We start from the raw sequence: 23,818 nt of genomic DNA, 5'->3' as shown, positions 1-23,818 counted from the left end.
CATAATTTTTGAGCCATTGGGGTTGGAACTCAGACCTCAGCCAGGTGAGATCTGGCTCTCTTTGCCTAGGGCTTATCCAGAGTGCTAGAGGGCTGTCCCCAACCTCTTCTATTTCCTGTTGACAATGACCTTAGTGACCTGATACCTTGGGCTGTGCCCGCAGCAAGTCTTAAGAAATGTTCTTTCTTTCTTTGTCTCCTCCCTCAACAAAATAACAGCCACTCCCACTCTAGTTGCTTTTATTAATGTGAAAAGAATTTACCAGAAAATGACTTGTAGTTTAAACCATATTAGTAGAATTAATTGTAACTACAAATGAAAGACACACACATACACAATCCAGCACTTTGTATCTTAAAACCCAGTTTTTACCTAAAATACTTAGATCCAATAAATTAAGTCTGATTTATTATGCTGTGTGTTTTTTAAAAATCCATCTCTATTACTACACTCCCTTCTCCCTTTTCTTTTACTTACATGTATTTTTATTTTTGCCATAGGACACGTTCTCACCAGAGGGGTGGAGGGGAGAGAGAGAGCGAAAGTAAGAAAATACCCCCGGGAGAATAATCACACCACAATCCCTTCTCCTCCACTCTTATCTCAGCATTTTGGGCATACACTTACACTCAGCATGATATTTGAGCTACCAGGTCCAGGACTGGAACCACACAGTCAGCCATGTGAGATTCACCCCTCCTTAATCACCAAGCCATCAGCTGGCCTGGCCCTCCCACTTCCTTCCCATCGCCCCTTTCTGTCTCTGTCTCTTTTCTCTGATTATCTGGAAAGTGTGTACTAATTGTCCTTTTTCTAACCAGTATCTAAAAGTCCAGTTTTTCTAAATCGCTGGTGGTGAGAGGTCCAGCAGTCCCTCCAGAATGAGTGGCTGGCCTGTGTAGTACTCTGAGCAGCTCTTGGGTATTCCACCTACTAGGGCTCCTGGCTTCTGTGGGACTGGCTTCATCTCTCTCTCCTAACTCTGCTCTTCCAGTTCCTCTTGCTCCCTGCCCAACTCTTCCCCTAGCTCCCTCACTTGTTCAATCTTCATACTGAAATCTAGTCTAAGCCTCTCTAAGTAATCATTTGAACGTGTTTGCTGTGTATAAAAGCTTACATTCTGATCATTCAAAAAGTCAAAATACTGTATTCTGAGAAACAGAGAGAAGGAGGGAAGTGGTGAGGAAGGAAGGATTGCGAGGCGCTCTTCTTTACCCATGTGGTCTCTTTCCTTAACCCAGATGCTCAGCTTCCTTCTTTTTTGTCCTTCCCAGTCTTTTAAAAAATCTCATTCTTTTTACTTTGTGGTCTTAAAGGGAAAACAGGGCTCTAAAAATGTATCTTTCTAGAGTCACTAGAAGGCCTTTTTTGCATATCTGTAAATCTGATATAATCAGCTTGTCTTTTTCACAAGGAATAGTATTTATATTAAAGAACCACTTGGCATTAATGCCCAAGTGCAGGTGTCCTATCATATAAGATGTCGCCTCATTCAGAAAACTCAAGATGGAGTAAAACAAATTAACAACATGCTGGCTCCATGCTCCATTCACAACTGTTAATTTTACAGGGTTATGACTCCAGCTCTGAGCAGAGAGCTCCTGGCAGGGACAGCTGCTCCCGTGCCCCAGATTGTGCTGTGCTTGTCCCAGTAGGAGTCATTGAGAGCAGCAGGATAGCGGGACATGGTAGAGCATCTGGAACCGAGCGGTGTTGCAGCATCACCCAGGGAGCCGGGAGCAGGCAGCAGGACCAGCCTCTCCAAAGTGCTGTCACTGGTGCCTTCATTCTTAGTATAGACACATGCTAAGAACTCAGAGCTGAGGAAGAAATCTCTGTCTTGAATTGTACTGAAAAAAATTGTTACTCCTGCATTTACTCTCACATGTAGATTGTTTTAAAAAATATCTGTGTGAATCCACCAGCATGTTGATGGACCTAAGCAGAGACAGGCCTATATGCTTGTCCAAGAATGTCAAACAGGTTTACATCATGATGAGCCGGATCTGGGTCACTGGGGCAAAGCTCATCTGATAGGTGGAAAACATCCCATGTGCTGGCCTGCCCTGGCTTACCTCTGAAAGTGGAGCACAGGCTGAGGCTGAGTCCGACCAGGACTGGGGCCAAGCACGTGGCTTGGTACATGATAAACACTGTCTTATTAATGGTCTCTTGAAGGAATGTCACTGCATTGTTCACTGTGGTACTTAGAGCAGTGTTCACAAAATCAAGTGCTCAGAAATAAAGACAGGAGTGAGAGGGGTCTCTAAGTAGCCACACTGAGACAGTGATAAGAAAGGGAACTTTGCAAAATAGGTTTTAATGGAAGAGTAAACATTTTGTGTTCTAGTTTCTTGTCCTCAGTCCTAAAATGGCCTTATTTATGATAATATAAAACTAATCTTAGATATAAATTACTCTGATTAAGAGTGTGATTTAATCAATAGATGCCATTTTTGTCCAAAGGGGACAGTCTCTCAGATTCTTTCTTTCTTTCTTTCTTTCTTTCTTTCTTTCTTTCTTTCTTTCTTTCTTTCTTTCTTTCTTTCTTTCTTTCTTTCTTTTCTAGAGGTTTTTGCCTTAGGGTGCATGTGCTCCCCAGAGACAGGCAGAGATAATGAGAGGGAAAGTGAGAAATCACCCCAGAAGGGCATGGCCACACTACAATCTCTTCTCCTCCATTCTCCTCCAGGGATCTTGGGCATACATGCAAACATGCCCGGTGTGATTTTTAGGTCACCATGTCCAGGACTTGAACCACGGTCAGTCATGTGGTAGTCCAGTTATGTAACTGCTACACCATCTACTGGTCCCCCAATCCTTTTTTTTTTTAATTCAAGAATAATGACCATTTTCTGTGTTCAAAATTTGAAGATCTGGTATGTTTATTACTAATGTTGGATCACATGGAGGAGAAAGTCTGTGCTGGCCGTCATTTTGTGACCAGCCTTCTGAGTTGTCACATTCTGAACAAATTCCTCAAAGCCCTGAAACTCATTTACATTTTTTGCATAAAACCCTAATAAAGTTTCTGATCTAAAACTTTACTATAACCTTTTTTGTTGTTGAAGATATTATTTTGATCAGGCTCCACATTCAAATAATTATTTAGAGAGGCTTAGACTAGACTTCAGTATGAAGACTGAACAAGAAGGAAGCTAGAGAAGGAGTTGGGCAGGGAGGGAGAGGAGCTGGAAGAACAGAGTTAGAGAGCAGTGAAGCCAGTCCCACAGAAGCCAGGAGCCGTAGTAGGTGGGTATACCCAAGAGTTGCTCAGAGTACTGCACAGGCCTAGTTTTTTAAAAAGACATGCAGGGACCAGCAGTTAGCGTAATGGCTATGTCGCTGGACTCCCATATAGTCAACCGTGGCTCAAGTCCTGGACCTGGTGGCTTAAACTTACGCCAGGCATGTGTGTGTGCATGCCCAAGATCCTGAGAGGAGAATGGAGGAGAAGGGATTGAAGCGTGGCCATCCCCTCTGGGGGGTGATTTCTCGCTTTCTGTCTCTCTGTCTCTCTCTGTCTTTCTGGTGAGCGCACGCGCCCTATAGCAAAAACCTCTCTAAAAAAATAAAAAGACTTATGCAGAGTCCTTCTCAGAAACCCTGAAAACCTGAGCCCTTGTGATTAAAACCTAGGGCGAACTGGTTTGAATTGTCAAAGTGGATCTGAAGAAGCCTGGTTTAAGTTTGGCAGTAGAGCAACCTTGGGTTAGGGAAAGGAAATGTAAATAAAATAAGGCCAGTGATTCTGGAAGGTCAAAAGGACATTCGTTTTGCCATAAAATATTGTGGGAGAGCGGAGAGGGCCTGATTTGATTTGCTGGGGTATTGATTCCTTAACTATAGGTACAGAGCCTGGCACAGAATAAATCACTCAAAAAAAAAATACCTGTTGAATGCTGTGATTTGAATGAAAAGAACATCACTCAAGTTCTCTTCTCCTTTTCTTCATAAAGGTTGAAAAAAATGATGAAGACCAAAAGATCGAACAAGATGGTATCAAACCGGAAGATAAAGCTCACAAGGCTGCCACCAAAATTCAGGCTAGCTTCCGTGGACACATAACAAGGAAAAAGCTCAAAGGAGAGAAGAAGGGAGATGCCCCAGCTGCCGAGGCTGAAGCGGATGAGAAAAAGGATGAAGCCCCTGCTGCCGATGGGGTGGAGAAGAAAGAGGGCGACGGCCCCACCACTACTGAAGCAGCCGCTGCTGGCCCAAAGCCTGATGAGGGCAAAGCTGGAGAAACTCCTTCCGAGGAGAAGAAGGGGGAGGGCGCCCCTGACGCTGCCGCAGAGCAGGCAGCCCCCCAGGCTCCTGCCCCCTCAGAGGAGAAGGCCGGCTCTGCTGAGACAGAAAGTGCCACTAAAGCTTCCACTGATAATTCGCCGTCCTCCAAGGCTGAAGACGGCCCAGCCAAGGAGGAGCCTAAACCAGCCGATGTGCCTGCTGCTGTCCCTGCTGCTGCTGCCACCACCCCTGCTGCAGAGGATGCTGCTGCCAAGGCAACCGCCCAGCCTCCAACGGAGACTGCGGAGAGCAGCCAAGCCGAAGAGAAGATAGGTGAGCAGCCACGTGAGGGCCACATGCAATGGGTGGATGGCGTAGGGGGCACTATGCAGGAGGCCAGGTTACCTGGCAAAAAAGACGACGATATAAATGATGTCTAGCAGGTGTTTTATGGAAATCAAGGGAAACTGTGCTTAATTCCCCAAAGTGGCAGGACTAAAAAGCAAAGATAGTTATTCTCCCAAATATCTCCAAACCTGAGAGAGAAGTCAAGCTGGTCCAGCTGGTCTGTGTAGCAGCCAGTACTAGAAAGAGCTGGCAATTATCTTAATTGGATTGATAGAAGCAGTCAAACTAGATAATCCTGGTTTAAACAAAATATTCTGTATGCTGATAGACTTAGTTTAATAAGTAATTACTGAGACTACATATATTTTATGGATGGGAATTAGCTAATGTGATTATTTGGCTCTAGGAAGTGCCTGTTATAAATATAGCCAACTCCTTATTGATCCAGATTATCTAGTGTGTGAATTGCTGGCAGCAAAACCAGAATTTCAGATCACCTTTCCCTATCCACAATAGTTTCTGAAAATCTTCTCTTCACCATTGATTGGGTGACTAGTGTGTGTATGTGTGTGTACGCTCAGGGAATGTTAATTGTAACATTAATTGGGGTCAAACATAATTAGGAAAGTCGATGTTGATGTTGCCAAAAACAAAACGAAACAGAAACCCTGAATATAGAACATGTTGTAAAGTCAAACATAAATTATCATTTTACTACCGAAGACACAACTTTCTACTATATGCATAAGCTGAGGGTTGACTATGATTTGAAAAGGGTACTGGGTTCTCTTTGATTTGAAGTAATAACTTGGAAGTTGGAGTATTTTCACCATTACTGCCCAAAAAATCCATACAGAATTCAAACAGAACATTCCCAGAGAAAGATAAATTTAACAAACCTTCACTCCTGGAAACTAGATTCACCCCTCACCACATCCTTAGTGGTAAATGAAGTTATTCTAGTCCTGTCTGTTACTAATAGCAGAAATATCTGATTCTGGGTAGTTTACAAAAAATAGCAGTTTATTCTGTTCATGGGTTAATATCCAAGGTTGAGTTCTGCATCTGGTAAGGGTTTTCTGGCTGCATTGGCACCGGGTGCTTGGCTCTGTGTCCATATGTCTCTGCTCTAGTTTTACTCCCTCTCACTTGTCCTCCTCCCCATGAGGTCCCTACTCTATGCCCAAATCCTTCTATCCTCCCACAGGTTGTGCCTTTCAACTGCATAGTTGGATTAAGGTCTCATCCTCTTAATTCCATCCAAACCGAACCTCAAATGCTAGTTACAGGGTGAGATATTCAGACCATAGCAGAAGTCAACAGTGTCCAAGGTCTTTCTCTTGTCTAATATGACCTATGAAACCACCCAACCTCAAAGATCCTCAAAGATAAAGTTGCTTCTGTGCCAGTTTAAAAGGTTAGCTGTACTACTTTAGGACTACCTGTATGGTATGTCTAGGGGTCCAAGCGTGGACTGGACCACAGTGTGCCCCTTGAGAGAGGAGCTACTCTGTGAGAACGATCTGGGAAATATTTTGATGTCTGACCACCAGATAGAATAAATAATCATAGGACATTTGACTTGATATCCATTTCTCCAAATTAGATACTACAAAATAGCAGATGACTTGTCTAGGTATTTTTAGGTTTTCTTCTTTCATCTTACCCCCAAGCATTGTGTAAGATGCCAGATTGTATTAATTATCATTGTTATTAGCATCCTATAGCTCCAGATAAATCACATGCTTCTTTCTACCAGTGATTCATTTTAAATCCTTACTACATACCCACCCCAGGGTCCAGACCTTGAGGTTAAGAAGATGAGAATTTTTCCCTGGCAAAGGTAAGGTATGCATTAAAGAATATGGAGTGTAGATCTTAATTTACTCAGTAAAGTATTTGAAGTAATAGAAACAAGGATTTTTGAATCAATGAAAAGTCTGATATATTTTTAAAGAAATGTATTTTTGTTGTTTTTCAAGTTATAATAATTTAAAATCATAAAATACTTTATGTAGTAAGTTCTCAATAAATGTCAAATATTGAATGAAAATGGACTAAATTTTATTTATATCTAATCATTTGCTTCCTCTTGCAACTTCGCTTACAATGCTCATTTGATTAAAAATGTATCTGATTAGTGAAAATGAATAGTGAGCTTGCTATATCCTACATTTTACAAATTCTAACTGAAAAACATCTTTATCAGATTTTATTATGTGCATTGAAAGGTGATTGAAAGCATAGGTGAAGTTCAAGGTAAAGGTATCACAAAAGACAATTTATTGTACATTGTTTTGAGCTTTGGATAGGCATTGTCCTCTTGGTTAGATCCTGATGCTGTCTGTAGTTTCTTTTTGGACTGAGGTATCTATTAGCCTTGCTTGATATATGTGACAAGCACAAATTACCCAGCTATGATGGATCTCATGGAATCACAGAAACTATAGGTGACAAAGAGATCTATTACATCTTATCAGACTCCAATTCCCGGGGGTCCTGTATCACATTTCCTCTATCTCCCATTGTATTTCATTCCAATCTGGGTTAAAGCAGCAATATTTTCAATTGGGTTGTACCATTGGGAAATGGATTCTTTGAGGAGGGTTAAAATAGTTGTGGCTTTCTAGAGGGACATAGAGAGACAGTCTAAGAGGGTGCAGTGGGGGGTTGAGTCAATTGGGTTGTACCATTGGGAAATGGATTCTTTGAGGAGGGTTAAAATAGTTGTGGCTTTCTAGAGGGACAGTCTAAGAGGGTGCAGTGGGGCGTTGAGTCAAAAGAGAATACAAGAAAACATTTCTGTTTCTAAGAGCAAAAAAAAAATTTACGTTAGATCTGATCAGTACTTTAATACATATGGAAGTGATTTACACACTATAAATATGTTATTTTACTTCTTTTACAGTTATAAGTTTGTTATAGGTGGATATCATGTGCATTAGGAGTTTTAAATGTAGTTACCCTCCTTTTTTGTTGTTGTTTAATTCTCCAACTATGTCTTCCTCTCACCACTACCACTCTGCCTGCCCAGCTCTCAATGTGCATATTACCAAACAAATTCTAATGATTCCTTTGTAGAAAGAGGAATGTTTAAAACATGTATAGAATGCTGCTCTCCTCAGCCATGAGGAGAGAACTCTCAAGCTGCCCTTAGTAGTTATGTCCTTGGGACCTCCTTCTGAGCCACGTCACTGTGCTCATTAGCTCTCAGTAAAGAAGTCCTCTGCTATATCTCCTCTTGTCCGTGACTGTAGTTGACCTTCTCCAGTAGAGAACTTCAAGATTTCTGCTATGGCCATGTTCAATGATGCAGTATTATCAAAGTAACCCATTCAGGTAGCTATCGGTCAATGGTATTAACTGAGTGGCTGCCATAGGGTACTTGACTAATGTTAGAAGAAAGTATAACTCTGGGCCTGGCTCTGTAGTTTAGTGGTTCAGGGAGCAGATCCCACATGGTCAACCATGGTTCAAATACCAGTCCCAGGGGACTTGAAAAGCATACCAGGTGTGTGTGTGCGTGTGTACACCGAAATCCTGACAGGAGGTAGAGGTGAAGGCAAGATTGTGGTGTGACCACACGCCATAGAGAAGTGATTTTTCCCTTTTTGACTCTCTCTCACCAGAACACATGCTCTCTGGCATTTAAAACAATGATAATAATAACATAAAATATAAATTTAAAAGTAAATGGAAGTACTTTTTTAAAAAAGAAGAAGTTATAGCTCTGACTCACCCGAGAGATTTTGTATGTTGATTTAGGCCACCATTGTTTTTATGGTCTCATTACATCTTTCAAATTTCAGTCATTAGTAATAACCTGGGAAAGAGGAATTTCTATTTCCCATTCTCTTTTTGAATAGAAAAATTAGCTTACTGTCTCCTTTCCTCTCTCCTTGTTCTTTTTCTCCTTCCTTCCTCTCTCCCTCCTCTCCTTTCATTCTCCCTTCCTTCTTTTCATCCTTCCATTTCTATTAATTATGTGCTGTGCTAGGTACTGGGGACACAGAGATGAATACGATATGGCCTCATTTGGTAGTAAGAATGGGATGAAATTCAGAAAACAGTGTTGAAAATAATCACATTAGGAATCTTAATTAAAGTTGCCAAATAAGTATGGACTATACTCATATGCCAATGTACTTTAAGAAAAAATATAAATGAGACAGAGCTTCAGTAGCCAGTATGCAGTTTGATGCATACTATAAAAACGTTTTATATAATGTGTCTTGATAGCCAAATTATTAGGAAACGGAATAGTTACAAAATTTATGATTTTCTAAATAATTATGTGTAAGAAAATAAAATACCAAGTCCATATTTCTGGAATTGGGGAAATTCTTCATTCCCTAGAATAATATTTTCCTAAGGCCCAGGTAATAATCCACTTTTTTAGCTCTCTAAAAGATAGATCCAGTTCTATTGAGTTGAGTGTTAGACGTGAGGTTTCCTAAGAATATTTACACTTATCTGGCAGGGTGCCTCATAAGCGGTTTTGATTTAAAATGTGGTTTCAACCACTTCCCAAATTTATACACAACTCATAAAGAGGGAAAACTTGGGTTGTGAAAGTCCATAAATGCTGTTTATAAAGCATGAGCACCCTGTCAGATACTAAGCGGTATGCTACTTAAATACCGTTGATTATTAAGCTTTTATGGAGCACTTTTATACTGCAGAAGTCATCATTTTTATTGGCTTTTCTTGACAACAACCCAGTGGCATTTCATATTTTTCTTTCTTTTCTTACATTCCCAGAACAGGAGCACAGTAAATGGGTGTTCTGCCCACAGACCCAGTCAGTGATGAAACAGGAGTCGAATTGATAGATCCCTAAATCCTCACCTTCATGTTAGCCCTGCAGTTCTTTACCTCTCTTTTAAGGTGCTATGTTTTCATCTTCATTCCTGAATTTTTTTTTTTTTAATTTTAGGAGTTGTGACACTTTCTAATTACTTTTTGTTCAGGTTTTGGCCATCAGGCATGTGCACTCACTGGAGAGGGACAGAGAGATAGAGAGAGGAAAAGAGAGAAATTACACACCGCGGGGGTGGTGTCACCACAATCCCTCTCCTCTATTTCTTTCTGAGATTTTGGATGCATGCACACACACACACACACACACACACACACACACACACACACACACACCCTGTGTGATTTTAAGCCACTGAGTCCAGGACTCCAACCGTAGTCAGTCATGGACCTTAACCACCATTTCAATTGCTGGCCCCTCTTGCCACTATTAGGAAAAACACTAAAGAGATTCCTAGGCCATCTCTGTCCTACATGCTCATGAGGTCATGAAGGGGAAAGAATGCTGGACTAGATTAAGGAGACCAACATTCTGTTCTCAATAGCTCTACAGCTATGAGATCTTCGTCAAGTTATTGCTTCTCTAGGCCTTGGTTACCTCATATTTAATAGGAATAGCAGGGCCAGGCAATGGTGCAGCAGTAATGCAGCAGGACCTAGGCCTTGGTTACCTCATATTTAATAGGAAGAGCAGGACCAGGCAGTGGTGCAGCAGTAATGCAGCAGGATCCACAAAGGAAAGGGCCTGGAGTCATGTCCTACGACCACTCTGAGCATGCCAGGCATGTTGTTCGTGTGGCTGCAATCTGGGCCATCTGAGAGGGGGGTGGATTGTGGTGTAAAGATCCTGTTGGGAGTGGCTCTCAGTCTCTCTTTCTCATAGAATAAATAAATAAATAAATAAGCACACTTTTTTGAACAGGAGGAAGATCAAGATGGCATAGTGGTAAAGGCAACTAGATTCCACATTGGTAAATTCTGAACTTGGCAGTCTGAAAAACACACGAGGCCCATGTACATGTGTGCCCAAAATTCTGAGAGGAGAGAGGAGAGGGGATTGCAGCATGACCATCCCCCGAGGGATGAGGCGGTGATTTCTCACTTTCTCTCTCTGTTTCTGTCTTTCTCTCTCTCTCTGGCAAGCACATGTGCCATATAGAAAACATAAAGGAAGAGTTCTGGATAGTTCCTAAGATTTTTTCTTTTTTGTGTCAAGAGTTAAGACACAAAAGTTCAATAATCAGTAGCACTTAATGAGCATTCATTGCCAGGCCTGGGATTAAGTGCTCTGTGAGAATGAGCTCCTTTAATCATCCTGAGCAGTCTATAGTACAAGTACTGTGACTTCCTTCCCCTTTTACAGATGAGGAACCTGAGGTTTGCAGAGATTATGGTACTTAATCATTCTTCACAGCTAGCAAGTAGTGAACCAAAAGCTGAGCCCTGACAGTCTGAGTGCAGAAGTCACCTACTGAACCCTGATGCCCTTTTGAGTACTATTCTGGAAGAAATGAAGAGGAGAGAGATGCCTAAGCTGCTCAGTATTGTGATCTAATCTGAGAACATCCCTCTCATTTGTATAATTGGATACTCCAGACTTTCACTTAGGAATTATTAGTGATCACATTTACATATGGGTGTAAAGTAGCTATCGTAATCCTTGATCATAATTCCCTCGTAGCTCTATTACCCCAGAATTATTGGGAATATTAAACTGATTCTGAGTCTTAAGTTGTTATTTTAAAAATGCTTCAAGTGCTGTTTCATTAGGCTTAAGAGAGTTATAAAGATCAGTCAAAATTGATTGTCTTAACAGGAGTATTACTGATTCTATCAAATATGCCAGGAGGAACTGAAAATTAGGCATACATTTTCTTAGCTCTTAATCAGATCAAAGTCAGTTTATTTATTGTATGTGATTTCTACCCTAAAATTGGCTTATCATACTTGCTATGTTTTTACATCCTTGTTTAGATCTTCTCTACCCCTCCCCCTTGGCAAGTCCATTTCCAAAATATCAGGTACCTTTATATTCATAATTAAAATAGGAAAGAACTTAATAGAAAAGACAAATTAGAGACCAATCATGATCCCTTTAACTGAGAAAATTTAAGCAGATCAGAGGAAAAGTATGTTTTAATCAAAACTCATATTGTTGAGACCTCTTACCCGTTCTTTCTTAGCTCATATTAAGTTATTACTATCACCTTATCAAAGAAGCTAATAAAGAGAAAGAAATGTAAATAACAGCCTAATTGTAAAGTCATGAAGCTCTATTTGGGACTGAAAATCAAATAATAGTTCTTATAATATGAAATATTCTCCATAGATTAAACATTACCCACCACACATTGTCTCTTTTTTTCTCTACACCTCCCTTCCCCCACCCCCAGTCCAGAAGTACTAAAAGGAGGAGAAGCAGCAAAGGTTATATAGGGAGCCTATCTGGCTAGACACGGAAAGAGCAGAGCTCACACTAGTGGGTGGACAGCACTGATGGTTATCAGTCTGATTTTGTTTCTATAACCATAGTGTCATTAAATGAAGAATGAATATCCTCCTATACCAAACATGAGTGGAAGGGAGGAAAAAAGCCAGCTGTGCTGATTAAAGCTGTAAGAACAGGGATCTTATACATCTCTCCAGATTGTATGGTTTAAGGCATTATAAAGAGGTGGAGAAGCTTCAAAAGGATGTGTAATCCCTTTTAATCATGTATGAATTTCATGTCAAAAGAAAATGACTAAATCAGGTGCTGAATCTCAGACCACTCTATATAATCAAAAAACATACACCACTATCTTCTTTGAAAATGCTTTTTAAAAAGTGAAGAAGTTATTGATCTCACAGTAAAACAAAACAAAACAAAACAAAACAAAAAAACAAAACTTGGCTCTCAAAGCAAATGTTTTGTTTTGGGTTTGTTTAGAAGAGCTGTCATTAATTGTTTTCCTGAGGATATTATATATTATAGTGTTGTTAATAAACCCATTATCTTATAGGATATATATATTATACATATATAATGCAATAGCTCTGTATTTTCAACATAATAAATACCACTTAAAATTAAAATATCATGGTTCTTGTTCAAGTTCTGTTGATAGTATCAGGCTAGGCATTTCTCAGCTTTGAACCTTGTTTCAAAATCTGTTCAGTAGTGCATTTGACTAGATCTTCAACTCCAAAAGAACAGTTTGAATTGGTCGACCAAGAAGCAGTTTTGAAGTCTGGGGCATATGGTCTCTTATCCAATTCTGTTCACTTTCCTGCAGTGCCTTGTTTTCTTAACTATTAGATAATGGGCTTAGGAGATGGGGTAGAGAAGTAGAGAAGTTTGGATAGAGGGGGGAAACAATCTAGGAAAAGTCAGGGCCAAGCAAGCATTACACTGGAGGCACAACAGACATCAAAGACACCTCAGTGACGTGTTCTAACCCCATCTTACATGAATCCTTACACCTGAGTTTCAAAATAAAGAATTGAAATGATGTTTTCTGGTTTGATTAGCTCCTGCTTCACAGCCTTTCTAACCCTACCTCTGAGATGAAAAAACTATAGCTTAGGTACCTAAGATTTGCTGCCAATAGTTTCACTTTTATCTTAAACTTAATTATTTTTATAAACATCTTAATTCATTAAAGAAATTAAAACAGCTTCAAGAGTTCATAAAGCCTGGGACTCTTGTGGAGAGAAATGGATAGATCTTGACAGGCATCTGATAAGCTTTTCAAAATTTTGTCAGTAAACTGTCATTAAAACAAAAACATTATACAGATAGGCATAATGCAGCTCCCTCCAATTCTTTTTTTTAACTCTACGTTCACAGTAATTGGATTTTTGACTATTAGTGAAATTGGCTAGCAGCTTTAAGTGTTTGATACTGGGCTATCGAACATCCTGGGCAAAGATGGTACAGATGATATGCAGGTTAGCCATTCTCACACATGTTTTTAATCTTCAGATTACAAATTAGGGCTATAAAAGATAAAATATTTCAGTTTGCTCAGCTAACACTATTTTATTTGAAAGGGATACTGCAGTTCTTAAGGTATCTTCAGAGGGGCAAAAAGGAGTACTCTAGAAAGACTATTTGCCTTTCTTTATAAGTTATGCTTAATATGAATTTTTTTCATAGTCACATATATGTGGTGAAGTAACTTCTGAAGGCTAGTTTTTTGTGTTTGTTTTATTTTTGATTTTTTAAATTTTAATTATTTTTTCTGTAAGTTATTGAACCTTTTGGATTTTGGAAAAGACATTAGAAGCCATTCTCCTAGAATGACCCCTTCTTGCTAGAGCATGGTGAATGTGTGCATCTCTTAGAGAGAGTAGAGATGAATATTTTTAATTAATTGCAAGTGGGTACGTGCACTTGCCAGGGAGGGGCAGAGGAAGAATTGCTCCCCTCAACCCGCAAACACACACAATGTGGCATAGTAACATTCCATATCCCTTCTCCATTTCTCCATCTTCCAGTACTTTGCACAGACACACACATATGCCAGGTGTGTTTTCAAGTGGTTGGGTCCAGGACTCAAACTGTATGGTTGGCATATAGGATCTGGTGCCCTTAACCAGTAGGCCACTGAGTTAGCACAAGGAGAACATCTCTAAAACTGCACAACAATCTTCTTGATGCCCTGAAGTATGAAAAGTGAAAAAAATAGTTTAGATATGCTTAATAACTATATCCATGCCTACAATATACCTGTCAGCAAATTCATGTATATATACACACAAATACACACAGACACACACACATTCAATATATAGGCAAAGGCCTGCTTAAGAATTCAAGTTGTGAGGTCATTAGGTGGCATGGTGGTTGAGGCTCTGGACTCCCACATGACTGACCACAGTTTGAGTCCCAGACCTGGAGCTTGCTTTCTCACTTTATCTCTCTCTCTCTTTGTTTGTCTCTTTCTGTTGAGTACATGTGCCCTATAGCTAACACAAAATAAATAAATAAATAAGTAAATAAATAAATCTTTAAAAACAAAAAGAAGGGACCAGCAGTTGGCATAATGGCTATGCTGCTGGACTCCCATGTAGTTGAACATGGTTCGAGTCCCAGACCCAATGGCTTAAACTCAACACCAGGCACATGTGTGTGTGTACCTAAGATCCTGAGAGGAGAATGGAGAAGGGATTGTGGCGTGGCCATCCCCTCTAGGGGTTGATTTCTCGCTTTCTGTCTCTCTCTGTCTTTCTGGCAAGGGCATGTGCCCTATAACAACAAAACCTCTCAAAAAAGAAAGAAAGAAAGAAAGAATTCAAGTAAATGGAAGAATGATGAGCTGCAGATTTTCTTCATAACTAGGCTAAGAAGAAGTGGAGAACAGTTTGAGGAGCATCTCTCTGAGATGTTCAGTGTGTAGACAGTAATATTCCTTTCTCTGCTGATCATGTCACTAGGTTGTGTTTGTGAGTCTATCGTAAGATGGGAAGATCTAAGGCTGTCTCTATACAATTTATAGCATCTAAAATTTAAATTTTTCTTAAGCAAATTAGGGGAAGATCATTCAGGAAGATTTCTTGGTATAGAGGCTATCTCAGCTGAGCCTTGAAAGATAAGATATATCTAAAGAAAAGGGATATCTTTTATTTAAAAACTTGAAAAACTGGGCCATCCCCAAAGCGCAGTGGTTAAACATTGCGTAGAGGAAGCCAAATCCCATAGGGCCAACCAGGGTTTGAGTCCTGGCACTGGTGGCTTGAGAAACACTTCAGGTATGTGCTTGCATGCCCAGGATCTTAATGGGATGGAGAATCAGAGGAAAAAGGATTTTGGTGTGACTAACTAGGCCTACTGTGCTTTCACTTTCTCTCCTCTCTCTTATCTCTCTCTCTTACCCTCTCTCTCTCTCTTTCTCTCATGTTCCCCTTGGCAAAATAAACAAACAACTGGAGAAACTACTTTTATTTAAATTAACATGAAAATACAAATAATTTAATTCAGGTTATAATTCAGTAGCAGCTATTGAAGATTAACCCTCAGTAGAAAAAGAAGTTCTCTGTTTAGTTTATTGTTGAATCTCTCAAACTTATAATAATGATTTGAGAAGAGGAGGCAGTTAATAAGTATTAGATGAATGAGTTAAGAACAAGGAACAATTTTTTGCAGCAGAGGAGTTAGATTCTAAAAGACTAGATTCTAATCTTAAAACTTTGGGCAGACATGAGCCAGCCTCTAGGCTAGTGGTTAAGGCAGCTGGATCCCACATGACTGACTGCAGCTTGACCTTGGTGGTTTGAACACCACGCTGGGAGCATGTGCATGCATGCCCCAAGACCTGACAGGCTGGAGAAATGGAGGAGAAGGGATTGTGGCATAGCCTTGCTCCATTAAGTGGTGCTATCTCTTTCTTTGTCTCATGTGTGTACGTACCCTCTTATAATTAAACAAACAAACAAAACAACAAAACATCTTTGAATAACCAGATTCCTTATATTCTTTAGGTATGAGTTTGCCCCTTCCTAAAACAAAAGTGTTGGTACAGGATCTTAGAATCAATACCAGTTCTCAAAGAGCTTGACAATGCCTATATTATGGCACATTTTGACTTTAAACACAAATTCTAAATGAGAAAAAGAGGCAGACACTTGTTTAAGCAAAAAGCTGTGTTGCTATCAACGCTCCTGCTATTTTGGAAGCTGAATACAAAAGCTTGCTTTGGTGTTTCCAGGGCCATAAGTCTTCTCTGAGGTTGCCAGAACTCAAACTATTTAGGGATTCAGAGAGCAATATGAGCATTTTGAGTTATGTTCAGAAACATATTGAGAAACTAGAGGAAGTGAGCGCTGCTCCATCTGAAAGCAGGTGATTAATTTCATTCTAGCCCCATGAGTGACCTGTGGGTGGCTCTTGCCAGTGTGCGATGGGAACACCCAGAGAGGGATGATCTTGCCAGTTTCCTTGGCTCCTTTTCCTCGTTTGACACCTTTAAATAATCTTTGCAAGGTGTGTAAGAGGTCTATGGAACCTGCTGCTGCCCACTATAGGATTAGTTGTTAATGTGCTCCCAAACCAACAGAGTTGAGAAAGAGATCAGAACACAGGCTTTCCCATTCCTTGCCTTTTCTCTTTTACGACAGTAGTGCAACAGCTTGTGCACAGCCCAAGAGCAGTTCAGACTACAGACTACAGAGGACATGGGGCCCCAAGAGTCACCAGAATTTTCCATGCACATAAACTGTAACTCTTAATTAACTCTCATGTATTTGGTAAGAAAAACAGAAAGGATGCCGCCTTCTGAAATTTACTCTATTTTATTTCTTTTTTTTAAATAATTATTTTATTTAATTTTATTCATCATTGTTATTTATTTTCTTATTTTAGTTTGAGCAGAGAGTGACACAAAAAATGGGAGTGGGGAATGAGAAAGCAAGCTGCCAGGTCTGGGACTCAAACCATGGTCAGTCATGTGAGAGTCCAGCATTCCAACCACGCCATCTGCTGGTCCCTTTCTATTCTGTTTCAAAGGGTTGAACAATCCCAGAGTTTAGCAATGTGGTTGTGGCATTCTCTCACATCAGTATAATCAAATTATTTTTGAAAGGAAAAGGAACAGTGGGAGATGTTTGTTTCCTTTCTTCTTCCTGTCTTATACCTATGGTTTAAATATAATAGGTTCATAGAAAACCTGGACTTTATTGGAAGGTACAAGTCAATTTCTCTTACCTTGACAGTTTTTAGAAAAGGAAAAGCAGAGAATAAGAATGAAGCAAAGTCTTAAGACTTTTTGACTAGCTATTCATTCATGCTTTTCATCCCATCAGAGAAGTAAACATTTAAGATGCACCACTGTATTGCAACAAGTTCCATGGACACCAGCATGTACCTTAACATGTACCTTCTGGGGACCAGCAGATGGCGGAATGGTATTACATTGCTGGGCTCCCATGTAGTCAACCATGGGGACTATGAGTCCCAGACCCGGTGGTTTAAAACTCACACTGAGCTCATGTGCATACATGCCCAAAATCCCAAGAGGAGAATGAGGGAGAAGGGATGGCAGCATGGCTGTCTCTCCTGGGTGGGGAAGGGGGATGATTTCTTGCTTTCTGTCTCTCTGGCAAGCCCATGTGTCCTATAGCAAAAATCTCTCTAAACAAAGAAAAAGGTTTACTTTGTAATGCAGTGCATTGATAGTGGATGGGATACAAAGTTTGTTCAATTATCAAAATACATATTGCTTTGCAAAAACTGTAAGGAGAGATCCTTTACTATTTTCCTAACATCCTAATAAAGGAATTTTCTTTTCTTTTCTTTTCTTTTTCTTTCTTTCTTTCTTTTTTTTTTTGATAAGAGTACCATATGATAAATAAGAAACTGTTTTTTTATATTTAAGATTAAGTTGGGTTTCTAGTCACTAGCTTATCACCTGGAGAGTCTCCATTATAGGATTAGTTGGCAATATGACTATAATATATATTTAGCACATTTTCAGCTGTTGGGGAACATCTCTTTTCCCCACTCTTCCATGTAATCATTTTAGTTATTGTCTGGCCTTGAGCTCCAAGGTGCATGATGAACACACATAGATAGATGTGGCAAAATAAAACAAAATAACTATAACAAAACAAGTCCTCGTTCGTGATGATTTTATCAAATATCTCTGGTAGCATGCTGGTGAACTGACTCTCCAAAACACAAAACAAGACGCAAAACGCCCTGATTTGTACTGTTGGCCAATTTCTGTGGGATAAATACTGCCATCATGGATGACTTTCAACTTGCAACGCGTTGTCACTGAGTCAGCAGCTGGGAAGAGGTGCCAATGACTTTCTCTCAGTAGCCATGTGAGCCAGCTCAAGCATATCCTGTCAATATATGTTAACAATTTAATCAATTTTACTTTTGGTAACTCAAAAATACTAGAACAGTAATTATCAATTCTCAAATAATGTAGCAGTATAGAAGCACATAAGTGTGCATTTATAATACCACATAATTACATACATATTTATGAGGCCAGGAAAACTAGTTGTAACATTTACGGTCATTTCTGTTGAGCATTGTACAGTTACATTAAAAGTTAGGGAAAAAATTAAATGTACAATTTGACCTGGTATTTAACTAGAAAGATAAGTGCTACTGAAGGGAAGGCTGCATTTTCATCAAAAGTGTGATCTGTGCTGCATGTATAAAGCAAATGAAAAGACTTTCTTTCTTTACAGGGATGAGTTCAGAGTTCAGACAGAATCACAACCATTTCTAACTTTTCTAATCTCAAATGCTAAGGAACATTGTCCTCTTTTCTTTCCTTATGCTCATTTTTTTTTTCTTTTTTTTGGAGAAGTTTTTGCTATAGGGCGCATGTGCTCGCCAGACAGACAGAGACAGAGAGACAGAAAGCGAGAAACCACCTCCCCAGGGGGAATGGCCACACCGCAATCCCTTCTCCTCCATTCTCCTCTCAGGATCTTGGGCATGCACACACACGCGCCCGGCGTGAGTTTTAAGCCACCGGGCCTGAGACGCAAACTGCGGTCGACTATGTGGGAGTCCAGTGACAAAGCCATCACGCTAACTGCTGGTCCCCCTTATGCTCATTTTTAATGAGAGTGACGTTTTCAGTTCTAGGAGGAATGTTGTGAAGAAATGTATTGCATTTACAGAAGACAGGATCAGAACAGTGAGTTGAAGGTAGACAAAATTGTCAATCTGGGTACCAGTTGTTGGAATGAGTTTTAAAAATATATATTTACTAAACCCCACAGCAGAGCTGCTCTGGTTGAGGATATTAGGGGTAAGTGAATACCCAGAGTTCCTATTCCTCTGCCTCTGTCTTTCCCCTTCAAACAGATTATCTCTGAGCCCTGAAGTGCAGTTTGAAAACAAAAACTTAAGGAATTTCTTTGCTACTACCTGTCTTCATGTGGCCCTCCAAATTGTCAACGTCAGTTTGTCTCATTTACTCTAAGCTGGTCTTCACAATGAGTATAGATAACTACAGCATATTGATTATGTAGTAGATTATGTATATTTTTTAGCAAAAAATATATTTGTTGAACAGAAAATTGATCCATATTACAGTCTTACTGTTTAATCACAGGATTTGAGTTACTTCTAAGGATAGTAATAGATAATTGGACCATGTTCTTTTTAATTTCTGTTCCTGTAATATTAAAGCTATGCGAAATTTTCTTCTTTTTCTTTCTCCTTCCTTCCTTTCCTCTTTCTCTTTCTTTCTTCTTCATTCCTTCCTCTTTTCTTTTTCTTCCTTTCTTTCTCGTCATTGCTTCTTTCTTTCTTCTTCCTTCCTTTTTTCTTTTTCTTTCTTTCTTTCTTTCTTCTTTATTTCTTCTTTTTTTTCTTTTTCTTTCTTCCTTTTTCTTTTTTTCTTTCTTTTCTTTATTCTTTCTCTTCCTTTTTTGTTATTTCTTTTCTTTTTTCTTTCATTTTATTGCCAGAGGGCATATATACTTGCTAGAGAGAGAGAGAGGTAGAGGGAGAAAGTACGTCCTAATGGGATGTGTCACACCGCAATCCCTTCTTCTCCATTTCTCTATCCTGTTGAGATTTGGAGTATGCATGTACTCATACTGGGTATGTTTTTGAAGCCACTAGGGACAGAACTCAAACTACAGTCAGCCATGAGGGATCTGACTCCCTTAACTACTAGGCCATTGGGCTGGCCTACAGAATTTATTTTCTAAATGATATTCTACCAAAATAAATCCAAGGAAAAATGGTCATGCCACAATCTCTTCTGCATTCTCCTTTTAGGATTTTGGGCATGCATGTACACATACCTGGTGTGTTTTCAAGTTGTTGGATTCAGGACTTAAATCATGCTATCAGTAATGTAGGAGCCAGTGGTTTTAACTATCTTTCCATTGGCTGGCCTGGAAGACTGATTTTCTAAAATCTTGTTTGAAAGCCCTAAATCAGTAAATTTTGAATTGTGTAGCTGGAGCCCTAGAACTCAACAGAGTAGCATCTCAGAAGTGGTTTTTGGGAAATGGATTATTTTGCAGAAACCAGGTGGCAGGGATCTGGTTCTCCACTATATCGTAATCCCCTATACTCACACTGAACTATTTCTGGATCTTGGTAAAACTGATGCTCTAACTTACCATAATTGAAAACTGCTATTCTAAATTTAAGGTCAATTTCAAAAGATCTTGAATTTTGGCTTGATTAAACTCAATAAACTGAATGCAATGCAGAACTCATCTTTTCAGGCAGATACCCGCTCTGCACTTAGCTCGAATTGTTTATTTTATAAATAGATGATTGTCTCGCATATATTACAGAAATTGTTCAAATTCTGAAAATTGACTGATAGTGAAAATAATAACTAAATGAAATATAGATGACTTATCCAGGGTTATATCAAGGGTAAATAAAATGACTGTAACCATGGCTTCTGGGTTTTGAAAAAAAAAGATACAGACCAAAAAAATGCAGTAACATTTTATTTCTACTCCAACTTGCAACAAAATGATGTGATCAAATTATTTTTGCTAATGGGATATTACTTAAGGAATTCTAGTTATCTATTGTAATTTTGAAATAACCACAAAAACAACTCTAAAAGGCCCCCAAAATCTAAAAAACCTCTAGATTTTAGGTTTAAAAACTGTCTCAAAAAATTCTAAAAATTTTGCCACCTTTCTTTCTCCCACTCTTTAGCTCCAGAAGATGAAGGCTGCACCTCTGTCTAAAATGATGCCCAAAAGCAAAACACGCATTGACAATAGAAACAATTCCAATTTAATTACAGGGATTGACATACTGCATGCCACTTCAGTGATTAAGATCACAATGGGACGCAACCCAGCTGGATAAAAGGAGTAGGTCCAATAATGTCATGAAAATTTTGGGCTTAGTGTTTGAGGGGCTTGGACTTCTTTTAATTTCTAATAGATTACTCCGAAGATCATTCATACAAAGCTACAAACTTAGACAACCTGCCCCTGTCAGCACCTTACATAAAACCTCCCAGTGCTTACCTTTGCTAGATAAATAAAATCTAAATTATTATCATGGCTTAAAGGCCACATGTGATCTGACTTCTGTTTCCTCTCTCTGATCTTAAGTCTTTCCACTCTGCCCTCTACATTCTTCGCCAGCCACACTAGTTTTCTTAATGCTTCTTGAATGCATTCAGCTTGTTTCCACCTCAGGGCCTTTTCATTCTCTGTGCTTTGATCTTCTGTGGCTACCTGTTAGCACTGAGGTTTCTGCTTGAATGCCACTTGCTTATTTCCCTGGCAACTTGGTCAGGACAGTGCCACTGTTGCCAGTCCTGTGGGTTCTACCACATCATCCTATTTATTTTCTCCATAGCATCCACAGGGCCTAAAGGACTGTACTGTGTCTGTCTGTGATGTGTTTATTGTCTGCCCCTTCCATGGGACATTTATTCCTTAAATGTAGCACAATATCTCCAATGATCAGATTAGAGCTAGCACATAGAAGGCCCTCAGTGGACATCCGCTGATTGACTAATAATACGAACTTCACCTGTGGAGAGACTGCCCTTTATAGACAGCTTGAAAGGGAAAGAATCATTTCATTTTCCAATGCGGAAGCACCACACAAAAAACTAAAAATGTTTCTGGCAAAAGTCCATTTTTATTGCTTACAGTTCAACTATTTAAAGCTTTGTAAGTCAGCAACTTCCTTCCCATGACCCATTTCTGAATATCTCTCAGGCACTCAGATACTCTGGGTCTGGCTGAGTATATTTGACTCAGAAAGAAAATCGGTCAGCATGTGAAAAGAAGAGCAGGCCCCTAGGAAGAGCCAGGTGGGGCTCTGGGTAGGGAGTCCTCACTTAATGAAAAGGGAAAGTAGAGGGGAAGAACAGTGGAGTGGAATATGGGAGAAAAAAAGAGGGAGAAGAAAAGTAGAAGAGGACAGAAATGGAAGTATCAGTGGAAGCAGAAAGAATAATAAGAATTGAGAAAGACAAGAGGGTGGAAAAGGGGAAGAAAAAAAAACATGAAGCAGGGAGGATGAAGCACTGAGGGGCAGTGACAAGCAGAGAAAAAGGCTCTGAGCTAGGAACGAAGAGATGGATTTGGTTCCCTTGGAGCTCCGCTGCTCACAGGTCAAGGACAGAGCAAATTTACCTTTCTGATAAAAAGAGATGGTTTTAAGGTATCTTCCATCTCTATCATTCTCTGTTCTGGCTTCACAAACAACAAGCCTTAAAGGGTTCCTTGGCAAATGGATTTTCTGTCTCTGAGCAGATCGAAGTGGCAGATGGGGCCTGGTTCCCTAAGGAGACCTCCCCCACCACTATTGTCTGAGCCTTTCATAGAATCAATCCCCAGCCTGTACCACCTCCACTTGAAAAGGCAGGAAAGAAGAAGAAAAGTTCAATTTCAGTAGCCCAACACTGATTTCTTCATCTGTAAGATGGGAATAAGAATACTATCCTTAAACCGTTGTCAGGATTTAATGATGTAATGTATTTAAAGAACTGGATACAGAATAGCTCTTCAGTTAGTGTGTGTGTGTATGTATATATATATATATATATATGTTTGTTTATTTATTTATTTATTTTGCTTTACCCTTTTTCTAATTATTTGACATAATTACTTCTTTCTTCTGGGCAGATCTTCAGATTAGAGATAGCAAACGTAAGGATCATATGTCATCTTCCTATAGGTAAAATGGTTCATGGAGGGGATGATTTTAACCAGGAAATGAAGATAACAATGTTTTATGATGACTCAAAGAACAAAGGCTCAAAGACCATAAAGTACCAAAAAAGAAAAACACATTATTCAGTGAATATAGCAATAGTAGACAGTGAATTGCAACAGCCATGACCTGCTTATATCTCTTTCTTGGAGGCCTACAGTGCTGGCAAAAGATAACAGGTCTTCAAATTTGACCTGTCTACGTTTGAATCAAAGCACTGGTCCCTCACCAGCTCTCTGTCACTAGTTCAACATCAGTTACATCATTGTGAAATGATACCATATTCTAATTGCTAAACTTGGTGGTTGTTGGTATTAAACACATCATGTGAAAGTGACTACAATGATATTAAACACATAGTAAATGCCTAATCAAAAACTCACCATTGTTTCTGTTCCTTTCAACTGAAGCTATTGGGAAAAATGTCCCCCCCATTGACACTCCATCTCTGATTTTATGAAGAAAATTCATGTGCAAATAGAACTGGATTTATGACCAACAAGCTAGACACATAATGATTTGCAGTCTCTTCTGGGAATCAGAGACTATTCTATTTGTCCTACCTTGTAGCTCAGCAACTTTACCACGTCCTTACATTATCAGTAATGATGGGGCCTGGAAGTCAGCCAAGGCCACCAGGTAGTGATGTTAGGATTAATTTAGTCTTCATGTAATTGGTCCCTTAGAAACTGTAATCTAGGGATTCAATAGAAAATGGTGGGGTCCCTTAAGGAAATAGCTAATACACTCTTT

At 39.5% G+C, this 23,818-nt stretch overlaps 1 protein-coding gene across 1 annotated transcript in view; it reads left to right on the top strand.

Moving 5' to 3' along the window:
* Window positions 1-1,570: 1,570 nt before the first annotated feature.
* Window positions 1,571-23,818, top strand: part of GAP43 (growth associated protein 43) — a gene marked incomplete at its 5' end in the record, with an annotated part of 55,681 nt that continues 33,433 nt past the window's right edge. Inside the window, 2 exons of the mRNA XM_006170903.1 lie at window positions 1,571-1,793; window positions 3,922-4,563. Of these exons, the coding sequence (XP_006170965.1) occupies window positions 1,571-1,793; window positions 3,922-4,563 (865 nt within the window). The remainder of the gene's footprint in view (window positions 1,794-3,921; window positions 4,564-23,818) is intronic.

Source organism: Tupaia chinensis, unplaced genomic scaffold (assembly GCF_000334495.1).
Source record: "Tupaia chinensis unplaced genomic scaffold, TupChi_1.0 Scaffold149148_1, whole genome shotgun sequence".
In the NCBI taxonomy this organism is placed as follows: domain Eukaryota; kingdom Metazoa; phylum Chordata; class Mammalia; order Scandentia; family Tupaiidae; genus Tupaia; species Tupaia belangeri.
Note: the sequence above shows the minus strand (reverse complement) of the source record. Positions and strands in the feature narration are given on the sequence as shown.